Source organism: Chlamydotis macqueenii, chromosome 25 (assembly GCF_036417535.1).
Source record: "Chlamydotis macqueenii isolate bChlMac1 chromosome 25, bChlMac1.mat, whole genome shotgun sequence".
NCBI lineage: Eukaryota > Metazoa > Chordata > Aves > Otidiformes > Otididae > Chlamydotis > Chlamydotis macqueenii.
Window position 1 is genome coordinate 81,045 of NC_141580.1, and position 23,297 is coordinate 104,341.

A 23,297-nucleotide genomic window follows, 5' to 3' on the forward strand; every position below is an offset into this window, starting at 1 on the left:
CTATTTTCCCACGAAAAACAAGGAATGGCACTAGGAATATTGGCACAAGATTTGGCACCATACAGATGGGCGGTAGCATACTTCTCCAAACAGCTGGATGCCACTGCGAAAGGGTGGCTGTTCTGGTTTTGTTACTGAGGGGGGGCCTAAGGTGGTAGCTTCTGTAGGGAACTGCTAGAAGTTGCTCCACTTTGTACAGTGGATTCGGCCGGGCCTAGGGCGGACCCGCTGCTGGCCAAGGCCGAGCCAATTGGTAGCAGAATGTCCCGTGATAACACCTCTGCGATAACGTATTTAAGTAGGGGAAAAAAGAAAAAAAAAAAAAAAAAGGGAGAGATGTGAAGCAGCTGAGCGGGGAGCAGAGAGGGGGAAGCGCGAGCCTTGTGGGCCTTGCAGGCCTCACCCTCTGGCCTCCCGCCGGGCAGCCGACTGGGCCCAACTCGGCCCGGCCTGGCTGCAAGAAGTGGAGAGGAGATGAGAAGTGAATAAGATGTAAAAAGGATCCTGAGAGGCGTCTGCCAGCCTGTTGTGAGGAACAGCTGCAGACACCAAGGTCAGTGAAGAAGGAGGGGGAGGAGTAATGCGGCTCCTGGCCAAGATTCCTCTGCAACTCATGGTAAAGACCATGGTGGAGCAGGTTGTCCCCCTGCAGCCCATGGAGGTCCACGGAGGGGCAGAGATCCACCTGCAGCCTGTGGAGGACCCCACGCCGGAACAGGTAGAGGCCTGAAGGAGACTGTGGCTCGTGGAGGGCCCGCTGGGACAGCTGTTCTAGAGGGACTGCACCCCATGGAAGAGATGACCCACGCCGGAGCAGTTTCATGGAGGACTGTGGCCCGTGGGAGGGACCCCACGCTGGAGCAGAGGAGGAATGCAAGGAGTTCTTCCCCCGACGATGACACAGAGGCGTAAAACAACGTGTGATGAACTGACTGCGACCCCCATTCCCCCCCCCGCCCCCGACCCCCCCCTCCATGCCGCTCGGGAGGGGAAGGTAGTAGAGATAATGTTAAGCCCGGGAAGAGGGAGGAGTGGGGGGAGGTTATCTTGTTCCCTGTCTCATTCTCCTGCTAATTTTAGAAATAAATGAGTGTTTTTCCCCAAGTCGAGTCTGTTTTGCCTGTAACGGTAACTTTACAAATTTCTTCCCGTCCTTATCTCAAACCTCGAGCCGTTTTTCTTATATCATCTCCTCCTATTCTCTCAGAGGGTGGGGGGAGCGAGAGAGAGACTGTGTAGTCTGGTCCCGATCGGGGCTGAACTACAACAGTGGCCCAGCTGTCTGAGAGCAGTAGCAGCTGTCATTCTAAACATTCAAGAAGCCTGAAAGTTCACTCTAGGCCAGAAAATGACTGTCCTAGTTTCCCAGACTGTATCTGCGGTCCTTGAAGCAAAAGGAGGGCATTGGCTTTCCCCACAAAGGTTCCTGAAATATCAAGCTATAATGGTTGAACAGGATGATGTTGAAATCGTGACCACAAACATCATCAATCCGGCCTCATTCCTTGATGGGAACATCGGGGAGCCGGTGAGTCATGACTGCTTGGAAACAATTGAAACCATGTATTCTAGTCGAACGGATCTTAAAGGTGTCCCTGTCGATGGAGCCGAACATTGGTTCACCGATGGAAGCAGCTATATGTTAAATGGAAGGCGACATTCCGGATATGCTGTTACCACTTTTGAAAAGGTGATAGAGTCCAGGCCACTATCAGCCGACGTCTCAGCCCAAAAGGCCGAGATCATAGCCCTTACCTGAGCCCTGGAGAGAGCCCAGGGAAGGACTGTAAACATTTGGACTGACCCTAAATATGCCTTTGGGGTGGTACATGCCCATGCAGCAATATGGAAGGCAAGAGGACTGTTAAATTCTCATGGAAAAACCATCAAACACGCAGAAGGGATTTTGAAAATCCTGAATGCAGTCCAGCTTCCCAAAAAGGTGGCAATTATGCATATTAAAGCACACCAGAAAGTGAGCACAGAATTGGAAAGAGGAAATGAGCTGGCAGATAGGGAAGCAAAACAAGCAGCTAGAGAAACAATCAAGGTAGAGGGTGCGCTAATACCTGATGGACAGGTATTTCTAGAAGGTAAACCAGAATACACAAAGGAAGTCGGCAAACTTATTAATGATCTAAAGGGATCATATAATGAGGAAGGGTGGGCCAATTACTACCCCTCACACGGGAGGGTAGTAATTCCCTCCTACATGATATGGTCAGTAGTCCGAGAAGAACATAGAAAAAGACACTGGGGGGAGGCGGGGGCAGAAGCCCTATATAAAGATCTCATCAGGAACATAATAGCGCGAAACTTAGACACTACCGTTAGACAAGTAACTCAACAATGTGATCTTTGTCTCCAGACTAATCCTAAAGTTGTAAAAGGGCCAAAACTTGAAAAAATCGGAAAGGGGAATGGTCCGGGACAACGTTGGCAGATTGATTTCTCAGAACTCCCTAGAAAAGGGGGGTATCGATACTTATTAGTACTTACGGATACCTTTTCAGGCTGGCCAGAAGCTTTCCCATGCAGAACTGCTAAAGCCCGGGAAGTAACCAAAATACTGCTCCAGGAAATAGTACCTAGGTTTGGAGTCCCAGCAGTAATGTCCTCGGATAGAGGACCACATTTCGTGTCCAGAATAGTACAAGAAATTAGCCACCATCTAGGGATAGATTGGCAATTACATACCTCTTACCGACCACAATCAAGTGGCCAGGTGGAGAAAATGAATCACCTAATCAAACAACAGATTGTCAAGTTGGGTCAGGAAACTAATCTAACTTTACCATTAGCTCTTATACGAATACGAACCAGACCAAGAGCAAGAGAAGGGCTTAGTCCATTCGAAATTCTATATGGACGACCCTATGGGGTACAAAAGGGAAAGTCTTCACAAATTGGTGAAGAAATAATGACCTCCTATATGGTGGCACTAAACAAACAATTAAAAAGAATTGAAAAACATGCAATGGGAACACGTCGTAGGGGTCTGGATGGGCCTGTTCACGATATACAACCAGGGGACTATGTATATGTTAAGTCTCTTACAGAAAAAACTCTGGAACCACAGTGGGCCGGACCTTTTCAAGTCCTCCTCTCCACCTACACGGCAATTAAGGTAAAGGGACAGAACTCCTGGATACACCATACTCGGATCAAGAGAGCCTCTGCAACCTTGTGGAAAGTAACTCCAGACAACAATGAAGACTTGAGACTTAAACTCGTTCAAACGGATAAGGGCGGGAACAATGTGGGTAACAAGTAAGTGAGCCAAAAGCAGTAGTGAACCGGAGGGACACCACAGCAAACGATACTGGTCAAAGAAACTGGGACCGGCCAGTAACTAATCTCGCCCAAATCTGTCATCGGTGCAGTTTATATCTTATTTGTCATTTTATTATAGGAAATATAAAACCCATTTTAGCAGGTCACCGAAGGCAGTACATTATCTACAGAAGTAGCTGTACTAATCCACTAGACCAACTAAATCCTAAAATGACCAATTGTTTAATTGGAATTGTGATTGGGCTTACAATATTTTCCTGCATCTTACCACTAACTTGTAATCAAAAGGACACCAAATGGCCGTGGTCTCACGCCTCCCTTGGGTTTACAGGAAGCATGGGACCACCTTTTAAACGGTCGGGCTTAAACTTGGCACAAAATGGAAATGTACTCAGGGCATGGGTGGGGCTGGGACAGAGGCAACAGGGATCCTTAATACTATGGTGCACCCCGTTGTGATCTTATTGATTAGCTTAGGAATTTTATTAATATTAACTATTGTGCTGTACCTATGGGTTTGGAGAATGTTTAAGAAAGTAACACTGTTGTAGTTCAGCCCCGATCAGGACCAGACTACGCAGTCTCTCTCTCACTCCCCCCACCCTCCGAGAGAACAGGGGGAGATAATATAAGGAAAAACGGCTCGAGGTTTGAGATAAGGACAGGGAGAAATCCTTAAAGTTACCGTCACGGGCAAAACAGACTCGACTTGGGGAAAACTATTCATTTATTACTACAAACAGCAAGATAATGAGACAGAGAACAAGATAACCTCCCTCCACCCCTCCCTCTTCCCGGGCTTAACATTATCTCTACTACCTTCCACCCCCGAGTGGCACAGGAGGGGGAAGAGGGAATGGGGATTGTCGTCAGTTCAGCGTTGTTTTACGCTGGTGCTTCATGGTTGGGGGAAGAACTCCTCACATTCCTCCCCTGCTCTGTTGTGGGGTCCTACCCATATGCCACAGTCCTTCCTGAAACTGCTCCGGCATGGGTCATCTCTTCCACGGGGTGCAGTCTCTCCAGAACAGCTGTCCCAGCGGGCCCTCCACGGGCCACAGCTGCCTTCAGGCATCCACCTCCCCCAGTACGGGGTCCTTCATGGGCTCCAAGTGGATCTCTGCTCCTCCGTGGACCTCCATGGGCTGCAGGGGGACAACCTGCTCCACCATGGTCGTCACCACGGGCTGCAGGGGAATCTTGGCCAGGAGCCACATTACTCCTCCCACTCCTTCTGAACTGACCTTGGCATCTGCAGCCGTTCCTCACAACAGGCTGGCAGACGCCTCTCAGGATCCTTTTTACATCTTATTCACTTCTCCTCTCCTCTCCACTTCCTGCAGCCGGGCCGGACCAATTCGGGCCCAGTCAGCTGCCTGGCGAGAGGCCAGAGGGTGAGGCCTGCAAGGCCCATGAGGCCTGCACCTCCCCCTCTGTGCCTCTGCCCCCGCTCAGCTTCTTCACATCTTCTCTTCTCTCTTTTTTTTTTTTTTCTTTTTTCCCCTTCTTAAATATGTTATCGCAGAGGTGTTATCACGGGACATTCTGCTACCAATTGGCTCGGCCTTGGCCAGCAGCGGGTCCGCCCTAGGCCCGGCCGAGTCCACTGAACAAAGGGGAGCGACTTCTAGCAGTTTCCTACAGAAGCTACCACCTTAGGCCCCCCCGTCACTAAACAAAACCATGTATGATGCTTCATATTATTCAGGGAAACTGTTTAAGTAAAAGAATTTACTTAGTGTGATAAAAAGGGGGGATTGATATAGGGGACAATAAGTTAATCACAACTATATATGTATGCACTTAAAGAATTGTTGTAGTTCAGCCCCGATCGGGACCAGACTACGCAGTCTCTCTCTCACTCCCCCCCCACCCTCCAAGAGAACAGGGGGAGATTTGGTAAACAAAAGAAAACCAGGAAAAAAAACAAACACGTGGGGTGAGATTGAACAAAAAGTAAATTTAACAGTAATGACAGAAAAAAACAAAACAGTGATGCAATACAAATATAGTATAATGGCTTACAACAAATCTCCACATCCAGTTTCTTCCACGTAGCAGGAGGCTCCTTTCACCACCCTCCTCACTTATATACTGAGCATGATGTCAGATGGGATGGAATAGCCCTTTGGCTAATTTGGGTAAATGAACCCCAGCTGTTAGCTAATTAGTTAACTATCCCAACCATAGGGGCTACCAGCTTCAGTTCCCCACCCAGCTCAGGTAAATATTAACTCTATCCTAGCCAGAACCAGGACAAGAATATAGTTATAAAACATAGTCACGTACCCATATAGCTTAGAGAAACAATTAATGGAGGAGGAAGTCTGTTTTTTTTCTTTTCCTGACGAAGGACTCATTTGTAAGGAGTGAGAAACAGCCTCACATTATCTCAAGGGAGTGATTGGAAAGAACAAGAATTCAAAAACAAGATGGCATGTGTCACAAATACGTCTATAAACCTCCTTGCTAAAGGAAAACAGATGGTTAACAAGGACATGAATCAGCTCAAGCTGATAAGAACACTGCAAGCTTGCATGATCATCGCATTCTAGGCTAAAGGTGAAAAGTACACCATGAAGAAGACGTACGGCCTTCCTCCCAAAGACCACCGAAGACCCCTGCCCACAATTCCTGGGAGAATTTGCGCAAGCGCGAAGGACCGATAAGCTAATTAGCATACGAAGCGAGAGTAGGCGGGTTTAGGTAATGAATTTGTATAGGCATCAATTGAATATTCATTGTTTTATTGTATAAAAATGGGACGGTTTGCTACTTCGGGCTTGCATGCTTGTGGTGGAGTGATCCCCCGTGCATCTGCACGCAATAAACATACCTAGTTTATAACTTCCAAGTTACAGAATCCATTTCCGTACGTCAATAGTAAGTGTCAGAATCCTGGTGGTGTAGGAAAGCCCAGAGACCCAATGTTTTTGATGCGGTGGGAAGAGTCGGTGAGGAGCAGCAAGAACTTTTAGAGCAGGCACTTCTGGTGTTGGAGTAATCGTCTGATGTTCGGGATTTATAAGATTTATTCTCAGAGGGCTGCCAGGTTGACTTGGTGGCAAATGTCAGAGTCCTGTTGGCCTAGGGAAGCCCAGAGCAATCGTCAATCGTCTGATGTTGGGGATTGTCCTGGTCAGTCCTAGACCACCAGGACTCCAACATTTTCCACCATTTCAACCCAGCAGCCCTGTGAGCAGAAATCTTAAAAATCCCAAACGCCAGATTATTGCTCCAACACCAGAAGTGCCAGCTCTGAAAGCTCTTGTTGCTCCTCACCAGCTCTTGCCACTACATGTATAGGCCCACAAACACTGGGGCTCTGGGATTTCCTAGACCACCAGGACTCCGACCTTTACCATTACCTAGAGGTGACCATCCAGTGAGAATAGATGTTAAAAGTCACAAATGTCGGACGATAGATTCCACACCAGAAGTGCCAGCTTAAAAATCTCTCACTGCTCCGCAATGGGTCTGGACACCACATCTACAGGCCAGGAAACACTGGGGCTCCCGGATTTCCTAGACCACCAGGACTCTGACGTTTAACACCAGCTCGAGCTGTCCGCCTAGTGTTAAAACACAGCTTAAAAATTATGAACGTCGGACAGCTGCTCCCACACTGGAAGTGTCAGCTCTGGAAGTTCTTGCTGCTTCTCAACAGCTCTGGACACCACATCTACAGGCTGAAAAACATTGGGACTCCGGGCTTTCCTAGGTGATCAGGACTCCGACATTTGCCACCAGGTAAACCCTACTGCCCAGTGGGAAAAAATCTTAAAAATCCCGAATCTTTTGTTACATGGTGACCAGCTCTGAATACCCTCGCTGCTCCTCACCGGCTCTTGCTACCACATATACAGGCTCCAAATTCTGGGGCTCCGGGCTTTCCTAGACCACCAGGACTGCGACATTTACCATCACCTAGAGCTGGTCATCATGTGAGAAAAGGTCTTAAAAATCACGAACGTCACACGATAGATCCCATACTAGAAGTGCAGGCTCTGAAAGCTATTGCTGCTCCTCACCAGCTCTTGCCAAATCATAGAGAGGCCCACCAAAATTGGGGCTGCAGGCATTCTAGCAGTTTTCTACAGAATCTATCAACTTAGGCCACCCCTCACTAAACAAAACCACAACAGTGGGCCTGTAGGTGCGGCGCCAAGAGCTGGTGAGAAATGGCAGGACATTTCAGAACTGTCACTTCTGCTGTGGGATGTATCGTCCAATGTTGGTGAGTTTTAGGGGTTTTTTCTCACAGCACTGCCGAATTGACATGATGGTATATATCGGAGTCCTAGTGTCCTAGAAAATGCTGAATCCCCAATGTTTGTGAGCCTGTAGATGCAGTGTCCAGAGCGGTTGAGGTGCAGCAAGAGCTTTCAGAGCTGGCACTTGTGGTGTTGGAGCAACTGTCTGACGTTTGGGATTTTTAAGATTTTTTCCCACTGGGCAGTAGGGTTTACCTGGTGGCAAATGTCGGAGTCCTGATCACCTAGGAAAGCCCGGAGTCCCAATGTTTTTCAGCCTGTAGATGTGGTGTCCAGAGCTGTTGAGAAGCAGCAAGAACTTTCAGAGCTGGCACTTGTGGTGTGGGATCTATCGTCCAACGCTCGTGACTTTTAGGAATTTTGCTAACTGTGTGGCAGGTGTACATGGTGGCAAAAGTCAGAGTCCTGATTGTCTAGGTAAGACCGGAGCCCCAATGTTTGTGAGCCTCTAGATGCAATTGCACGAGCCGGTGAGGAGCTACAAGAGTTTTAAAGTTGGCACTTCTGGTGTGGGATCTATCATTGAACGCTCGTGATTTTTCAGATTTCTACTAACTGGGCGGCTGGGTGTACAGGGTGACAAACACTGGAGTTCTAATGGTCTAGGAAAGCCCAGAGTCTCACTGTTTCTGGGCATGTATTTGTGGTGGCAAGAAACAGCAAGGAGCAGCAAGAGCTTTCAGATCTGGCACTTCAGGTTGGCATCTATCATCTGAAGTTAGTGAGTTTTAAGATTTATTCTCAGAGGGCTTCCTGGTTGAGATGGTGGCAAACGTTGGAGTCCTGGTGGTCTAGGAAAGACCAGAGCCCCAATGTTGCTGGGCTTGTAGATGCGGTGGCAAGAGCCACTGAGGGGCAGCAAGAGCTTTCAGAGCTGGCACTTCTGGTGTGGGATCTATCGTCCAACATTTGTGATATATAAGAGTGTTTTCACTTGGTGGCAGTAAGTACATGGTGGTAAACGTCAGAGTGCTGGTGTTCTAGGAAATCTCGCAGTCCCAATATTTGTGAGCCTGTAGATGCGGTGGCAAGAGCCGGGCAGGAGAAGCAAGAGCTTTCAGAAATGTCACTTCTGGTGTGGGAGCAGTTTTCTGACTTTTGTGATCTTTAAGATTTTTTTTCAAAAGGGACTGCTGAGTTGAGGTGATGGTAAATGTCGGAGTCCTGGTGTCCCAGGAAATGCCGGATCCTCAATGTTTGTGAGCCTGTAGATGTGGTGCCTAGAGCTGGTGAGAAGCAGCAAGAACTTCCAGAGCTGACACTTCCAGTGTGGGAGCAGCTGTCCGACGTTCATAATTTTTAAGCTGTGTTTTAACACTAGGCGGACAGCTCGAGCTGGTGTTAAACGTCGGAGTCCTGGTGGTCTAGGAAATCCCGGAGCCCCAATGTTTCCTGGCCTGTAGATTTTTTTTACGCCTGTAGACCTTTACCACCATGTACTTACTGCCGCTGAGTGAAAAATCTCTTATATATCATGAGTGTTCAACGATAGATCCCACACCAGAAGTGCCAGCTCTGAAAGCTCTTGTTGCTCGTCACCGGCTCGTGCAATTGCATCTAGAGACTCACAAACGTAGGGGCTCCGGTCTTACCTAGACAATCAGGACTCTGACTTTTGCCACCATGTACACCTGCCACACAGTTAGCAAAATTCCTAAAAGTCACGAGCGTTGGACGATAGATCCCACACCACAAGTGCCAGCTCTGAAAGCTCTTGCTGCTTCTCAACAGCTCTAGACACCGCATCTACAGGCTGAAAAACATTGGGACTCCGGGCTTTCCTAGGTGATCAGGACTCCGACATTTGCCACCAGGTAAACCCTACCGCCCAGTGGGAAAAAATCTTAAAAATAGAATCATAGAATCATAGAATCATAGAACGGTTAGGGTTGGAAGGGACCTTCAAAGGTCATCTAGTCCAACCCCCCTGCAAGAAGCAGGGACATCCCTGACTAGATCAGGTGGCTCAGAGCCTCATCCAGCCTGGCCTTGAACGTTTCCAGGGATGGGGCTTCCACAACCTTTCTGGGAAACCTGTTCCAGTGTTCTATAACTCACATTGTGAAAATTTTTTTCCTAATTTCCAATCTAAATCTACCCCCCACTATTTTAAAACCATTACTCCTTGTCGTATTGCAACAGGCCCTACTAAACAGCCTCTCCCCATTTTCCTTGTAGGCCCCCTTGAGGTACTGGAAGACTGCTATCAGGTCTCCCCGGAGCCTCCTTTTCTCCAGGCTGAACAGCCCCAACTCTCTCAGCCTGTCCTCATAAGAGAGGTGCTCCAGCCCTTTTATCATCTTTGTGGCCTTCCTCTGGACCTTCTCCAACTGGTCCATGTCCTTCTTGTGTTGGGGGCTCCAGAACTGGACACAGTACTCCAGGTGGGGTCTCACCAGGGCAGAGTAGAGGGGGAGAATCACCTCCCTCGACCTGCTGGCCACGCTCCTCTTGATGCAGCGCAGGATGCGGTTGGCCTTCTGGGCCGCAAGGGCGCATTGCCGGCTCATGTTAAGCTTCTTGTCCACCAGCACTCCCAAGTCCTTCTCCTTAGGGCTGCTCTCAATCCACTCTCCACCCAGCCTGTATTTGTGCCATGACCCAGGTGCAGGACCTTGCACTTTGCTGGTTGAACTTCATGAGGTTGGCATGGGCCCACCTCTCCAGTCTGTCAAGGTCCCTCTGGATGGCATCCCTCCCTTCCAGCGTGTCAACGGCACCACACAACTTGGTGTCGTCGGCGAACTTGCTGAGGGTGCGCTCTATCCCACTGTCCATGTCGCTGACAAAGATGTTGAACAGGGCCGGGCCCAACACGGACCCCTGAGGGACGCCACTCGTGACCAGTCTCCACATGGACATTGAGCCGTTAACCACTACTCTCTGAGTGCGGCCATCCAGCCAACTCCTTATCCACCGAGTGGTCCGTCCATCAAACCCATGTCTCTCTAGTTTAGAGAGAAGGATGTCGTGCGGGATAGTGTCAAAAGCTTTGCAGAAGTCCAGGTAGATGATGTCTGTTGCTCATCCCTTGTCCACTGATGCCGTCACCCCGTCATAGAAGGCCACCAAATTGGTCAGGCACGATCCCTGTCACCAACCACCTCCTTGCTCTCCATGTGCCTTAGCATGGTTTCCAGGAGAATCTGCTCCATGACCTTGTCAGGCACAGAGGTGAGGCTGACCAGCCTGTAGTTACCCGGGTCTTCCTTATTCCCCTTTTTAAAAACGGGGGTTATGTTCCCTCTCTTCCAGTCATCGGGGACCTCACCAGACCACCACGACTTCTCAAATACGATAGCCAGTGGCTTGGCAACTTCATCTGCCAGTTCCCTCAGGACCCGTGGATGGATCTCGTCAGGTCCCATGGACTTGTGCACCTTTAAGTTCCTCAGATGATCCCAAACCTGCTCTTCGAGTACAGTGGGCGGTTCTTCATCCTCGCAGTCCCTGCTTGCACCTTCTACAGCTTGGGTGGTGGGACAAGAACTCTTGTCGGTGAAGACTGAGGCAAAGAAGTCATTGAGTACCTCAGCCTTCTCCATGTCCTGGGTAACCAGGACACCAGTTCCCTTCCGGAGGGGGCCTACATTTTCCCTGGACTTTCTTTTGTCCCCTACGTACCTATAAAAGCTCTTCTTGTTGCATTTTATATCCCTGGCCAGATTCAGTTCTGCCAGGGCTTTGGCCTTCCTTACCTTACCCCTGGCCACTTGCACAGACTCTTTGTAGACCTCCCAGGCTACCTGTCTTTGTTTCCACCCTCTATAGGCCTCCTTTTTTACTTTCAGTTGGTCCAGAAGCTCCTTGCTCATCCACGCCCGCCTCCTGGCCTTTTTGCCCCACTTGTTCTTCGTTGGGATGCACCTCTGCTGAGCTTGGAGGAGGTGCTCCTTGAATATAGACCAACTTTCCTGGGCCCCTCTTGCCTCCAGGGCCACCTCCCATGGCACTTGGCCCATCAGGTCCCTGACGAGGCCGAAGTCTGCCCTCTTGTAGTCTAGGGCAGAGAGCTTGCCATTTAGTTTCCTTGCTGTCCCGAAAGTCAGACAGTTGCTCCAACACCACAAGTGCCAGCTCTGAAAGCTCTTGCTGCACCTCAACCGCTCCGGACACTGCATCTACAGGCTCACAAACATTGGGGATTCAGCATTTTCTAGGACTCTGACATATACCATCATGTCAATTCGGCAGTGCTGTGAGAAAAAACTCCTAAAACTCACCAACGTCGGACGATAGATCTCACAGCAGAAGTGACAGTTCTGAAAGGTCCTGCCACTCCTCACCGGCTCTTGGCGCCACTGCAATAACCGCATGCAGCGTTATAGGCTCGGAGCTGAGTGGCTGAAGGACTGTGAAGAGGAAAGGGACCTGGGGGTGTTGGTTGATGCTCAGCTGAACATGAGCCGACAGTGTGCCCAGGTGGCCAAGAGGGCCAACGGCATCCTGGCCTGCATTAGAAATAGTGTGGCCAGCAGGAGCAGGGAGGTAATCATCCCCCTGTATTCGGCGCTGGTGAGGCTGCACCTCAAGTACTGTGTTCAGTTTTGGGCCCCTCACTACAAGAAAGACATTGAAGCCCTGGAACGTGTCCAGAGAAGGGCAACAAAGCTGGTGAGGGGTCTGGAGCACAAGTCTTATGAGGAGCGGCTGAGAGAGTTGGGATTGTTTAGTCTGGAGAAGAGGAGGCTCAGGGGAGATCTCATTGCACTCTATAGCTTCCTGAAGGCAGGTTGTGATGAGCGGGGGCTTGGCCTCTTCTCCCAGGCAACAAGCAGGACTTGAGGAAATGGCCACAAGTTGTACCAGAGGAGGTTTAGATTGGACGTGAGGAAAAACTTTTTCTCCCAAAGAGTGGTCAGGCACTGGAATGGCCTGCCCAGGGAGGTGGTGGAGTTGCCGTCCCTGGCAGTGTTCAAGAGGCGGCTTGATGAGAAGCTACAAGATATGGTTTAGTAGCTGTGACAGCAATGGTAGTGGGAAGATGGTTGGACTAGATGATCTTATAGGTCCCATCCAACCATGTGATTCTATGATTCTATGATCTACAGGCCCACAAACATTGAGGCTTCAGGATTTCCTAGACCACCAGGACTCCAATGTTTGCCACCATGTACATCCAGCAGCCCAGTGAGCAAAAATCTTAAAAGTCCCAAACCGGGACGATAGATCCCATACCAGAAGTGCCAGCTCTGAAAGCTCTTCCTGCTCCTCGCCGGCTCTTGCCACCGCATCTACAGGCCCACAAACATTGCGGCTCTGGTCTTTCCTGGACAGCTGTTCTGGTTTTGTTAGTGAGGGGGGGCCTAAGGTGGTAGCTTCTGTAGGAAACTGCTAGAAGTTGCTCCCCTTTGTTTAGTGGACTCGGCTTCTGCCCTTCTCGAGGGATCTCACCGGGCTGGCCAACGCTGCCTGGCGCATGATGCGCTTGTCCCCCCTTGAATCCCCCCCAGGACCCAGCGTTGCCTTTGGCCGATCGCAGGGAGGTGCAGCCGCCTCCCAGGGGCAGATTTCTGCTCTGCCAGCGGCTTCACCCTCCAGAGCCTCCCAGGGACAGACCTCAGCCTTCAGGCTCTCCACGCTCTGGGATTTCTCCGAGGGCGATTTGGGCAGCGCTGGGCTCCCAGCGCGGGGTTTTCCCGGGGGCTGCTCCATGCCCAGGCTCTCCCAGGGACAGACGGCCTCGCGCTCGCTGCTGCCCTTCTCCAGGGATCTCACCGGGCTGGCCAACGCTGCCTGGCGCGTGATGCGCTTGTCCCCCCTTGAATCCCCCCCAGGACCCAGCGTTGCCTTTGGCCGATCGCAGGGAGGTGCAGCCGCCTCCCAGGGGCAGATTTCTGCTCTGCCAGCGGCTTCACCCTCCAGAGCCTCCCAGGGACAGACCTCAGCCTTCAGGCTCTCCACGCTCTGGGATGTACTTGAAGGTGATTTGGGTATCGCTGGGCTCCTGGCGCGGGGTTTTTCTGGGGGCTGCTCCATTGCCAGGCTCTCCCAGGGACAGACCTCAGCCTTCAGGCTCCCCACGCTCTGGGATTTCTCTGAGGGCGATTTGGGTATCACCGGGCTCTCAGCGTGGGGTTTTCCTGGGGGCTGCTCCGTGCCCAGGCTCTCCCAGGGGCAGATGGCCTCACGCTCCCTGCTCCCTTTCTCCTGGGATTTAGAGGCACCGGTTTTTTTTGGTGGGAGGTTCGCCTGGCCCGGGGCTGCTCCTTTCCCTGGCAGAGGTGCAGCCACTTCCCAGGGGCAGATTTCGGCTTTGTCAATGGGTTTGACCTCCGGAGCCTCCCAGGGACAGACCTCAGCCTTCAGGCTCTCCACGCTCTGGGATTTCTTTGAGGGCAATTTGGGCAGCGCTGGGCTCCTGGTGCGGGGTTTTTCTGGGGTTTGCTCCATTGCCAGGCTCTCCCAGGGACAGACCTCAGCCTTCAGGCTCTCCACGCTCTGGGATTTCTTTGAGGGATATTTGGGCAGCGCTGGGCTCCTGGTGTGGGGTTTTTCTGGGGGCAGCTCTGTGCCCAGGCTCTCCCAGGGACAGACCTCAGCCTTCAGGCTCTCCACGCTCTGGGGTACAGCTGAAGGTGATTTGGATATCGCTGGGCTCCTGGTGCGGGGTTTTTCTGGAGGCTGCTCCGTGCCCAGGCTCTCCCAGGGACAGACCTCCTCCTTTATGCTGTCCACGCTCTGTGATTTCTTGGACTCAGCTTTTGAGCTCTCCTGACTTTTCCTAGGGAGCTTTGCAAAGGTCCTGCTGTCCCTGCGCTCTGGCCGGGCACCCATCACCGCCAGCTTTGCTTTGATCTCCTCAATTACTCCGGATCCGGGTTTATTTTCCCCTTTGGAAGCCTCACGCTTGTCCTGGCTCCGTCTCTCCTTCCCCAGTGCAGCTGCAGGTTCTTCCCAAGGGCATATTTCTGTTTTGGCACGCGGCTCATCTTCCCTTTCCCACGGACAAATGTCGCCCTTTCTCCTGCCGATGGCTCCTGCTTGCTCGGGTGCCGTTTTGGGCAGCGCTGGGTGTTTTCCTGCAAGCCCTGGGTCGGGCTCCTCCACACCTTTCCCAGGGCCGGGGGATCCCCCCTGGCCGCTCCCCTTTTCTGCAACTGGAGCTGTCTCTGCCGTGCCCCTTGGGGCCTCTCTTCGTGGGGAGATCCCGTTTTTCTCGTGGGAAGTGTCACCATCATCTAATTTTCCTGTGTCAGACGCAGCTGTTCCCCTTTCCCAAGGGCAAACTTCTGCACCGCCCGCAGCTCCAGCCGCTTCCCAGGGACAAACCGCGCCCCGTGCGCTCGCCGGGCTCCTCACGGTCGCTTCTGGCGGCTCGGAGCTTTTGGGAGCAGATTTTGGTGGGGGTCCCTCGCTGCCGGCGCTGCCCCAGGGCTGGCTGGGCGCTTGCAGGCTGCTCCCGCTCTCCTGCGCGCTCCGCAACCGCAGGGATTTGGGTCGAATGCTCCCGACCCCCTCGCCCAGCCGCCTCCTCTTTTCCTGCCCACCCGCTGCGCTGCCAGCTTTCCCCGGTGCCGCCGGGGATACCCCGGTGCCTCGGCCCCCCCCGGCAGCGAGGGGCTCGGGCTGGGTGCCCCCCTTCTCCAAGGCCTCGGCCGGGCTCTCCCTGTCCGACGGGACCGTGCTGTCCTCCCGGGAAGCGATGGCCCCCTGGCGCAGCAAGGCTCCTCTTCCCGCCGGGACACCCGGGGGTCCCTGGGGACAAACCTCAGCCCCCCTCTCCCCGACAGCCGCTCCCCGTGCGCCGGCGGCAGACAGGTCGGGGCTGCCCGCCATGGGTTTCGCGCGTGGCTGCTCCACCTCTGCGCGGTCCCGCGGGCGGATGGACCCGCTGCCCCCCTCGCACCCTTCGGATGGCCCGGCCACCTCTTCCTTGGGTGCGCTGGGCCTCACGGCGGCCACAGGAGCACCCTGCCCCGGCTGTGCCACAGGACCCTCAGCCCCCGGCCGGGGACGTACCGGTGCTTTCCCGCTGCCGCCCACCAAGGCGGATTCACAGGGACGTTCATCTCTTTCTTGGTGGCCAGCACCGGGTGGGATCTCGTGCACCCCTGAGGGTATCTCCGGGCCCCCGCCGGCATCCGCGTCCCGCTGGGGAGCACTGGGCTGCTCTGCCAGTTTCTCCCCATCACCCGTCCCTGGGGCCGGGCCGCCCCGCTGTCCCACTGCCCCGCTGTCCCCCCAGCCCACAGCTTCCCAGGCGGCGCTGGCGTTGTTGTTGTGCTGGTAGGGGTCCACCTCCCCCGGCCATGGGCGGGCAGTGGGCTCACTGCCGGGCCTCTGCCTGCTCCACGCGGGGCTTTTGGCGGCGGGGTCTCGGCCAAGCCCCCCGAGGGACATGGCCGACGTCTCTGCCAGGCTGGGCCTGTCCCTCCTGCTGGCCCCGTCCCGCTCACGCCCCTTCTTCCGGAGGCTCCCCTCGCCCTCTCTGCTCCCCCTCAGGCCGCTCTTCCCCCTGGCGCGGTTGAGGGCTTTGATGGCGAGCCCCAGGCCCCGGAGCGAGGTCTTCTGGGAGGGCGGCTGGAGGCTCAGCGGGGCGGCCGCTGCGTCACCGCCGGTCCCCGCGTCTGCTGCTTCGGTGGCTTTTTGCTTCCGGCTCAGGATCTCCTCCTGGATCAGCTCCCAGGGGCAGACCTGTGCCGGGATGGAGGCCGCAGGCAGCCCCCTGCCCTTCTCCGCCGGAGGGGACGTGGGTCCCGGCTCTTCCTCCGCCGCCCCCTCTGGTGTCCCCGTGGGCTGTCCCGCCCATACCGGGGGGTCTGCGGGTGGCTCCGCTGGCCCCAGGCTGGCCCCGGCCGGTGCGGCGCGCTGCCCCAGGCTCTGGTAACGGACGGGGGGCGGTGGCGGGGTCCTCCTCACCGCCACCCGCACCCGGCCGGGGAAGTGGGAGCCGTCGATGCTGACGCTCTTGACGGGTGCGTAGGTGACATGTTTCTGCGCCTTGGCATCAGCCAGGAGGGACGTGTCCTCCTGCGAGCACCCCTCAGCGGGGCTGGAGCCGGCCGGCGGGAGGTCATCGGCTGCACCGGGGCTGGGGGGCCTCCCGGCTTCCCTGGGGGGTCCCTGGGCCGAGGACGGGGCGGAGAGGTGCCGGCTGGCGTGCCACTCCTCCCGTGCGGCTCGGCGGGCAGCAAGCAGGGCCTCTTCCCGTGCCCCGGCGATGACGCTGAGCGACTTCTGCAAGGGGGCTGCGCGGGGCAAGGGGGGCCGTGCGTGCCCCGCCAGGTTGTGGGCGCTGGCCGACTTGCACACGAGCGGGGCGGCGTCGAGGGACTCACTGTCGGATTGCTCCGAGGCCGTCGCCGCCATCGTCTCCGACGTGGGTTCACTGGGCGAACCTCCCCGGCGCTCCCGCGCAGGACCCTTGCTGCTGCGGGACCTGCGCGTGGCTGCGGCGCGGCGCCGAGAGCCCTCGTCCCGCATCCTCAGGCTGGCGCCGCCGGCATCAGGGAGCCGCTTGGCCGAGGAGCCGTGGCGCGCTGGGGTGCCCACCCGCTCGCTCCCGCCGCTCCAACGCCCCAGGGCCTCCGGCAGCTCGGCGACGTGGCGCACGATGGAGCGGCCCAGACTGCGGCGGGAGCTGCGCTTCTTGGGGAGGTGGGGGTTGTTGGCCGCCATCCTCCGCGTCTCGTGCACCTCCAGCTGCGTGTAGAGCTTCTTCAGCTCCTCCTGCGCGCCGCGGGCGGGGGGATGCAGCAGAGAGAGGGGAGAGAGGAGAGCACGTAGAGCGGGACCGCGCGGGGGCTGCAGCCGCAATGACCCCGCAAAGCCCCCCCCCGGGGCCAGGGTGTCCCCCGGTGCTGCCCGTCCCTCTGAGCACGGGTTCCCCCCCCCCCCGCCCCGTGTCCCCCGCCGCTGCGCCCCCTTCTCCCCCCACCTCTGCTTTGCGTCAGGAGAAAGATTGCAAAAGGCACCTCTTACTGCGCGCGGGGCTGCACAGCTAGCGTCAAAAGAAGGTCCTGAGTGTGCCACCCACCCGAATGTCATCGGGGTCGAGACTGTGCTCGCTCCAGGCAGACGCGATGCTGCTGTTCAGGCAGGAGCCCGAGCGCCGCAGGTCCAGCTCGTCCTCGTAGACCTCGGCCGCGATCTCCTCCCGCAGCGGCGAGCCGGCGTGCAGGAACTGGGGGCAGCGAGGGGCAAGCTCACCCAGGGGTCCCCGAAACACCAGGGGAACCCCTGCCCTGTCTCCCCGCACCCCCGGGGCTGAGCGGTACCTTTGGGATGAAGAGCAGCGCCAGCGTCATGGTGATGGTGCCGTGGGTGTGAGCGAAGAAGAGGAGCAGGGTCCAGTCGGGGTGCAGCGAGGGGACCATGACGAACCTGGAAGGGGCGAGGAGGGCAGTGCCGGGTCCCGCCGAGGTGCCCGGAGCCCCCTCCCCTTCTCCGGACCCCCACAGCCCCCTCCCCTCCTCTGGACCCCCACAGCCCCCTCCCCACCTCCGGACCCCCGCAGCCTCCACCCCGCACTGGGGACCCACACCCTGGGGTCAGGGACTTGCCGCTGCTTCCTCGGTGAGGGGAATTTCGGTTCCCGGCCCCATCGCAGCCCCGCACCCTACCTGACCACGTGGAAGGCGGCCGACATCATGAGCTCGTTGTGCAGCGCGATGCCCATGTAGCGGGGCTCGTGGAAGGCGGAGGGCACGGCGCGCGTGGCGTAGCACAGGAAGCTGCCCCACAGCAGGAACAGCATTTCGGCTGCGGGACAGAGCGGGGGAGCGGCGCTGAGCATCCGGCCCCGCGATGGGTGATTTACCCCGCGCCAGGGATGCTCAGCGGGGAGGGTGGGAGGCAACGCACGTGCCCTGGCCCTGCTTGCGGGCTGCGGGCAGGTTAAACAGAGGAGGAAATTAAAACCCTGCGTGCTGTGTTCACGGGATGGGGTCCTGTGGAGACCCCAGGGACGGCGGGGGCCGCTCTCACCGATCACCATCATGTAGTCCCAGTGGTCGTGGCCGCAGATGTAGAAGTGGAGCCCGCGGGCGGTCTGGGTGCGGATCACCAGCGGGATGTTCCTGTCAATATTCTCCAGCATCCCAATGGTCCAGGCGGCCAGGAACCACAGCACCAGGAGCAGGATCAGCCCCAGCATCTTCAGCACCCGCCCGCTCGAGACGTAGGGCGCCCGCTGGGCCGTGCGGGACAGGAACACCTTCAGCACCCTGCAAGGCGTGGAGGAATCAGCCCCCGGCTGGTCCCTGCCGCGGGGGTCCCGAGCATCCAGCCCCCAGCCGGTCCCTGCCACGGGGGTCCCGAGCATCCAGCCCCCTGCTGGTCCCTGCCGCGGGGGTCCCGAGCATCCAGTCCCCCGCCCCCCAGCCCGGCTACCTGTACAGCTTGAGGGTGATGGTGCCGTAGACGATGGCGAAGCCGAGCATGCGCACCCAGCGCAGGACGATGCAGCGGAAGATGCTCGGCTTGAAGTACAGGATGAAGACCTGGGGCAGCGGGAGCAAGGCGTCGGCGGTGGGCACGGGGAGCAGCAAACGCCAGAGACTTGGAAACCACGCGCTTTCGGGCCAGCCCTGCCACCACCCTTCCTCCTTGGCTCTATGGCATCCACCGCAGCTCTCGCGGGAGGGAGAGGGGATTTGGGCAGCAATTAATTCCCACGGCCAGCGGGAGAAAAGGGATTTGGTTTCCCAGGAAGGTTCACAGCGCAGCCGCCGGGGTCCGTGCCAGCAAAATGAACGATCAGGCGGAGCTGCGCCCGTGCCCTGCTTGGGGCCAGCTCGACGCCCTCGCCCGGGGGCAGCCGGCCACGCTGCAGACGCTCTTAAACCCCGGCCCGGGGGTTTCCAGCCCGGGGACGGCTGGATACTCACAGGGAAGTAGAGGAGGAGGGACCCAAAGAGGATGGTCTCCAGCAGGACAACTCCCGACGCCCGGATCCTCTGCAGGGACAGAGGTGTGAGGGTGTGGCCGGGAGCCCTGGCCAGCGCCTGGGCTGGGAGATCCCCCCGAGCGTGCTGGGCTGCGACATCCCCCCCACTGCTATGACATTCCCCCCCCACCCCGAGGGCCCCCTGAGACTGTTGGGTCTGGGGGCGGGAGGGGAGCGGGGCAGGGGGTGACGGGTGGAGGGCGAGGACGCGGGGACACCTTGCCTTGCTCCGTCGGAAGTGGTAGGAGACGAGCATGCTGAGGAAGACGGCCAGCATGCAGCAGGCCTGGCAGGAGAGCACGGCCGCCCGCAGCGCCCGGTCCTCCTGGATCAGGCAGGGCGCATCGTCCTCGCAGGCGGCGCATCCCTGGCGACAGGGCCGGCACGCCAGCCGGGACCTCCCGTCCGCCCCCGCCGCCGCGCCTGCGGGCAGAGCAATGGCCAGGTGAAACCACCGCGTCCCCGGCTCGGCGGCACCGCTCCTGCCAGGACACGCGCTCGGGCTTCCCAAAGCCCCTCCAGCCGCAGCCCCCACTGCTGTAGCCATGTGCCACTGGGTGAAACAGGGACCCCGGGGCCGGGCACGGCACCCACCTGCCCGGGCACCGCTGGCCACTCCACCGGCCCCGTAAAAGCCCGGCTTGCACCGGCACAGGTACCTCCCGAGGACGAAGCCGCGGCTCTCCTGGGGGACACACTGAAGGAGACAGGCTGAGACACGGGGAGCAGCAAGGGCTTGTCCTGTGCCCCGAACGCCCCCCTGCCCCGCATCTCCCCCACCCCACGCAGGCTCCAGCAGTCCCCGGCTCACGGGTACCTTGACCCCGCGCCGTCCTCCCCCGCGCCCAGGAGGAATCAGTGGTTAAACATTTAAGAATTAAAAGCCAAAGCTCGGCCTCCAAATCCCTGCCTAAACCCTAAATGGAACCCTAATGCAGCAGAGCGCTAATCCCGCCCGGCCCTGATGGCAGCGGCACTGCCGCCCTAATCCCGCACGGCCGCATCCTGCCCCAGCCGGCCGGGCCGGAGCGTTTCTGGGCATTGTTGGATTTTGGAGAGGTGCCCGGCGGCAGAGCCCGGCCCTCCGGAGGGCATCGCCCATGGGGCGCTGACGGGAAGAGGAAGCTGGTGACACCTTTCCCGCTTGGGGACAGCTTTTTGCCTTTGGGATGGGATTGCGGCCCGCGCCCGGCTTTGCCCTGGCCGGGGATGCTGTGGGTCGCGCCCGAAAACACGCTCGGGCATCGCAGGCTCCCCTGGGCAGGCACCGCTGGAGAGAACTGGGGGCTGCTGGTGGGGGCGATTTGCCCACTGGCGTCCCTGCGGAGCCCGGGCAGGGAGCGCGCGGGTCACACGCTGCGGCTGGCAGCGGGGAACGGAGATTTGCACGATAAACCTCTCGGCCGTGGCGCGGGGAGCTGCTGAGCGGAGCAGATGGATCGGCCGGGAGAGGATAAAGCTCAGCCCGGAGGGAGGGAGACGTGGCAGGGACCCCCTGCCGGGGGGGACGGGGACAGGGACGGCTGGGGGTGGGGGACCCCCAGTCCTGCCGGGCGAGGGGATGGGGTGCGGGGTGCCGGCGGCTGATACCTGGGTGCTGTTGAGGTCGCAGTGGTGCGTGTCCGCGAACCAGCCCGGCCCGCTGGCACACTGGTCGATGGCCACGTCCCGCAGCTCGACGTCCACCCTCACGACGCCCCTGCACAGCGGGACGGGGTCAGGCCCGGGGGGGCCGCGCGGGGCCTCCCCCTGCCCGCCCACCCTGTGCCCCCTACCCGGCCCGGCCATGGCCCACCGCCGCCTCTGGGACGGGCAGCGCAGAGGGACGCGGCCGTGGGGGTGGCTGGCGCTGGCGGGACACGCGGCCTCAGTGATGTCCCCGGACCCCCAGCCAGGGACGTCCCCCCTGGGAGCCGGGTCTGGGGGAGGCTGGGGCAGGGGCAGCAGCTCCCGGGTGGGAATTCTGCACCCAACATGACCGATTCGGGAAACGGGAGCCGCTGGGGTGGCCCCCGTGTGCCTCCCCTTGCCCGGTGGGACCCACCTCCTCCCAGGGGGGCTTTTGGAAACGGGGCCATTCCCCCTCCCTGAGGCCAAACCCAGCTGCCCCCTTCACTCCCACCAGGGCTGCGGGCGCTGGGGGTGCTGGGGTGCGGCAGGGACCCACCAGCCCCGGGAGCCCCACCAGCTCCCAGTGCACCCCCCAGTGCAGCTGTGGTGGGGGGCTCTGTGGGGCAGGCAGCCTGGGGATGACCGAGGGGGGCCGGGGCTCAGCTCTGCGCCTTGTGGACGTGCGAATACCCACGCACGCACACGTGCACACACACGAGGATGCCTCCAGCTGCACCCCCTGCCTCAGCAATGCCCCCAGCCCCATTACACCCCCCCAGCCCCTCCGGGCACCGCTTACTTGAATTCGGGGCTGAGGTCTGGCTTGAGCCCGTAGAAAGCGGAGGAGAGCGTGACGGCCCAGGCAGGCAGGAACCTGCCGTCCCGGCACTCGAGGAACGGCGGGGACCACCGCACGTGGCCCGCCTCCCCCACGTAGCTGTCGCCCCGCTGCCATTTGGGGGTCTCCATGCTGCGCAGGTCGTTGCTGAGCACGCGCTTGCGGAGGGGCAGGGTCCGCTGCAACTTGAGGGCGTTGAACCACTCGTTGTCCCAGCTGAGGTTGCTGAGGCCGGGGGCAGTGGAGGAGACATCCCGTAGCAGGATCTCACCGTCCCCCTTGGTGGCCTGCAGCATCAGGCGGGGCTTGGCGGCCAGCGGGTGGGCGTCGAGGGCCAGCACCGCCCGGCGCACCCAGGGGTGCCCCTCTGCCAAGCTGCGGACCAGCGCCTGGTACCACTCCACGTCCTCGGCCACGCTGGCTTCGCGGATGTCGTTGGTCTGGAAGAGCATGTTGAGGAAGTTGGCGGCCTGGGCCAGCGCCTCGGGGGCGGCACGCAGGGTGGCACGCAGTGTCGGAGGAGGGCCGGGACCGGGTGCCCCCGCTGCAACGCCCCGGCTGCAGTTGGCCCGGGCCAGCTGCTGCGCATCGCCCGTCTGCAGGAAAGCCAGCGCGGCCGCCGAGCCCTCGGGGTCCCTCGACGCTCCCGGCTCCGAGGTGGGCGCCCAGGAGGATGAGGGAGCTGGGGACCATCCCGCCGGCCGGGGGGGTCCGTCCTGCCGGAGCTGGCCCCCCACAAGGCCGGTGCCGTGCACCAGCGCCACGTGCAAGCACCAGAGCAGCGGCCACCACCACGGCCCCATGGCCAGGGCTCAGTGGAGCCCCCCGACCCACCGCAGCCCCGCCGGCCGGCCCGGGGGTGGCATGGTGGGCATGACGCCCGAGCCGGCTGGGAGCCCGCTCTGCTGCGCGGGGCCGGATTCGCGCTCTGCCGCCTGTTTTCCTCCCTCGGCGATGCCGGAGCAGACGTCACCGGCTCCAAAACGTGTTCATCTGCTGGCGCTGCCCGCCCAGAGCCCCCCCCTGACCCGCTCGCCTCCGCGCTCCTGCTTGGGCAGGCCGCGCTGCCGGGGAGCCCCTCGCCCAGGCCCCGTGGGGACCCCCGCACCCCTCGAGCTGCCCGTGATGCAAGCGCATCCTGATGGGAAGCCATGGCAACAGGGCCGGGAATTGTCCTCCCGGCATCCCCCTCCTCGCGGCCCCCTCAGTCGCCCGCTGCTTCCCCATATGGTCCCGGGCTTCAGTCCCGCAGTGCCCGGCCCCCCCCGGGCACGGGATGGAAATGGGGGAGGGGGTGGCACAGACGCGGGGTGTCCCTGTGGGGCTGAGAGTGACGAGGGCAGTATGGGGGTGGGCACGAGCACAGCCCCTACAGCAGGGCCTGACGCCC

General features: G+C 58.5%; 1 protein-coding gene across 1 annotated transcript; it reads right to left on the reverse strand.

The window, feature by feature from the left end:
* Positions 1-12,923: 12,923 nt before the first annotated feature.
* GPR179 (G protein-coupled receptor 179) lies at positions 12,924-22,710 on the reverse strand. Its single transcript, XM_086766421.1, has 11 exons — positions 21,869-22,710; positions 21,049-21,157; positions 20,053-20,155; positions 19,682-19,881; positions 19,400-19,468; positions 18,903-19,012; positions 18,498-18,736; positions 18,134-18,272; positions 17,789-17,894; positions 17,548-17,694; positions 12,924-17,240 (listed from the first exon to the last, which is right to left on the reverse strand). The coding sequence occupies exons 1-11, from the start codon at positions 22,708-22,710 to the stop codon at positions 12,924-12,926; spliced, it is 6,381 nt and encodes a 2,126-aa protein (XP_086622547.1).
* Positions 22,711-23,297: the final 587 nt, after the last annotated feature.

Coding starts and splice junctions, on each gene's coding strand:
- GPR179 (XM_086766421.1), bottom strand. CDS start 22,710: ATGGGGCCGTGGTGGTGGCCGCTGCTCTGGTGCTTGCACGTGGCGCTG. Junction 20,156..21,048: donor GCGACCTCAACAGCACCCAG/GTATCAGCCGCC, acceptor TGTCTCCTTCAG/TGTGTCCCCCAGGAGAGCCG. Junction 17,695..17,788: donor CGCTGCTCTTCATCCCAAAG/GTACCGCTCAGC, acceptor CGCTGCCCCCAG/TTCCTGCACGCCGGCTCGCC.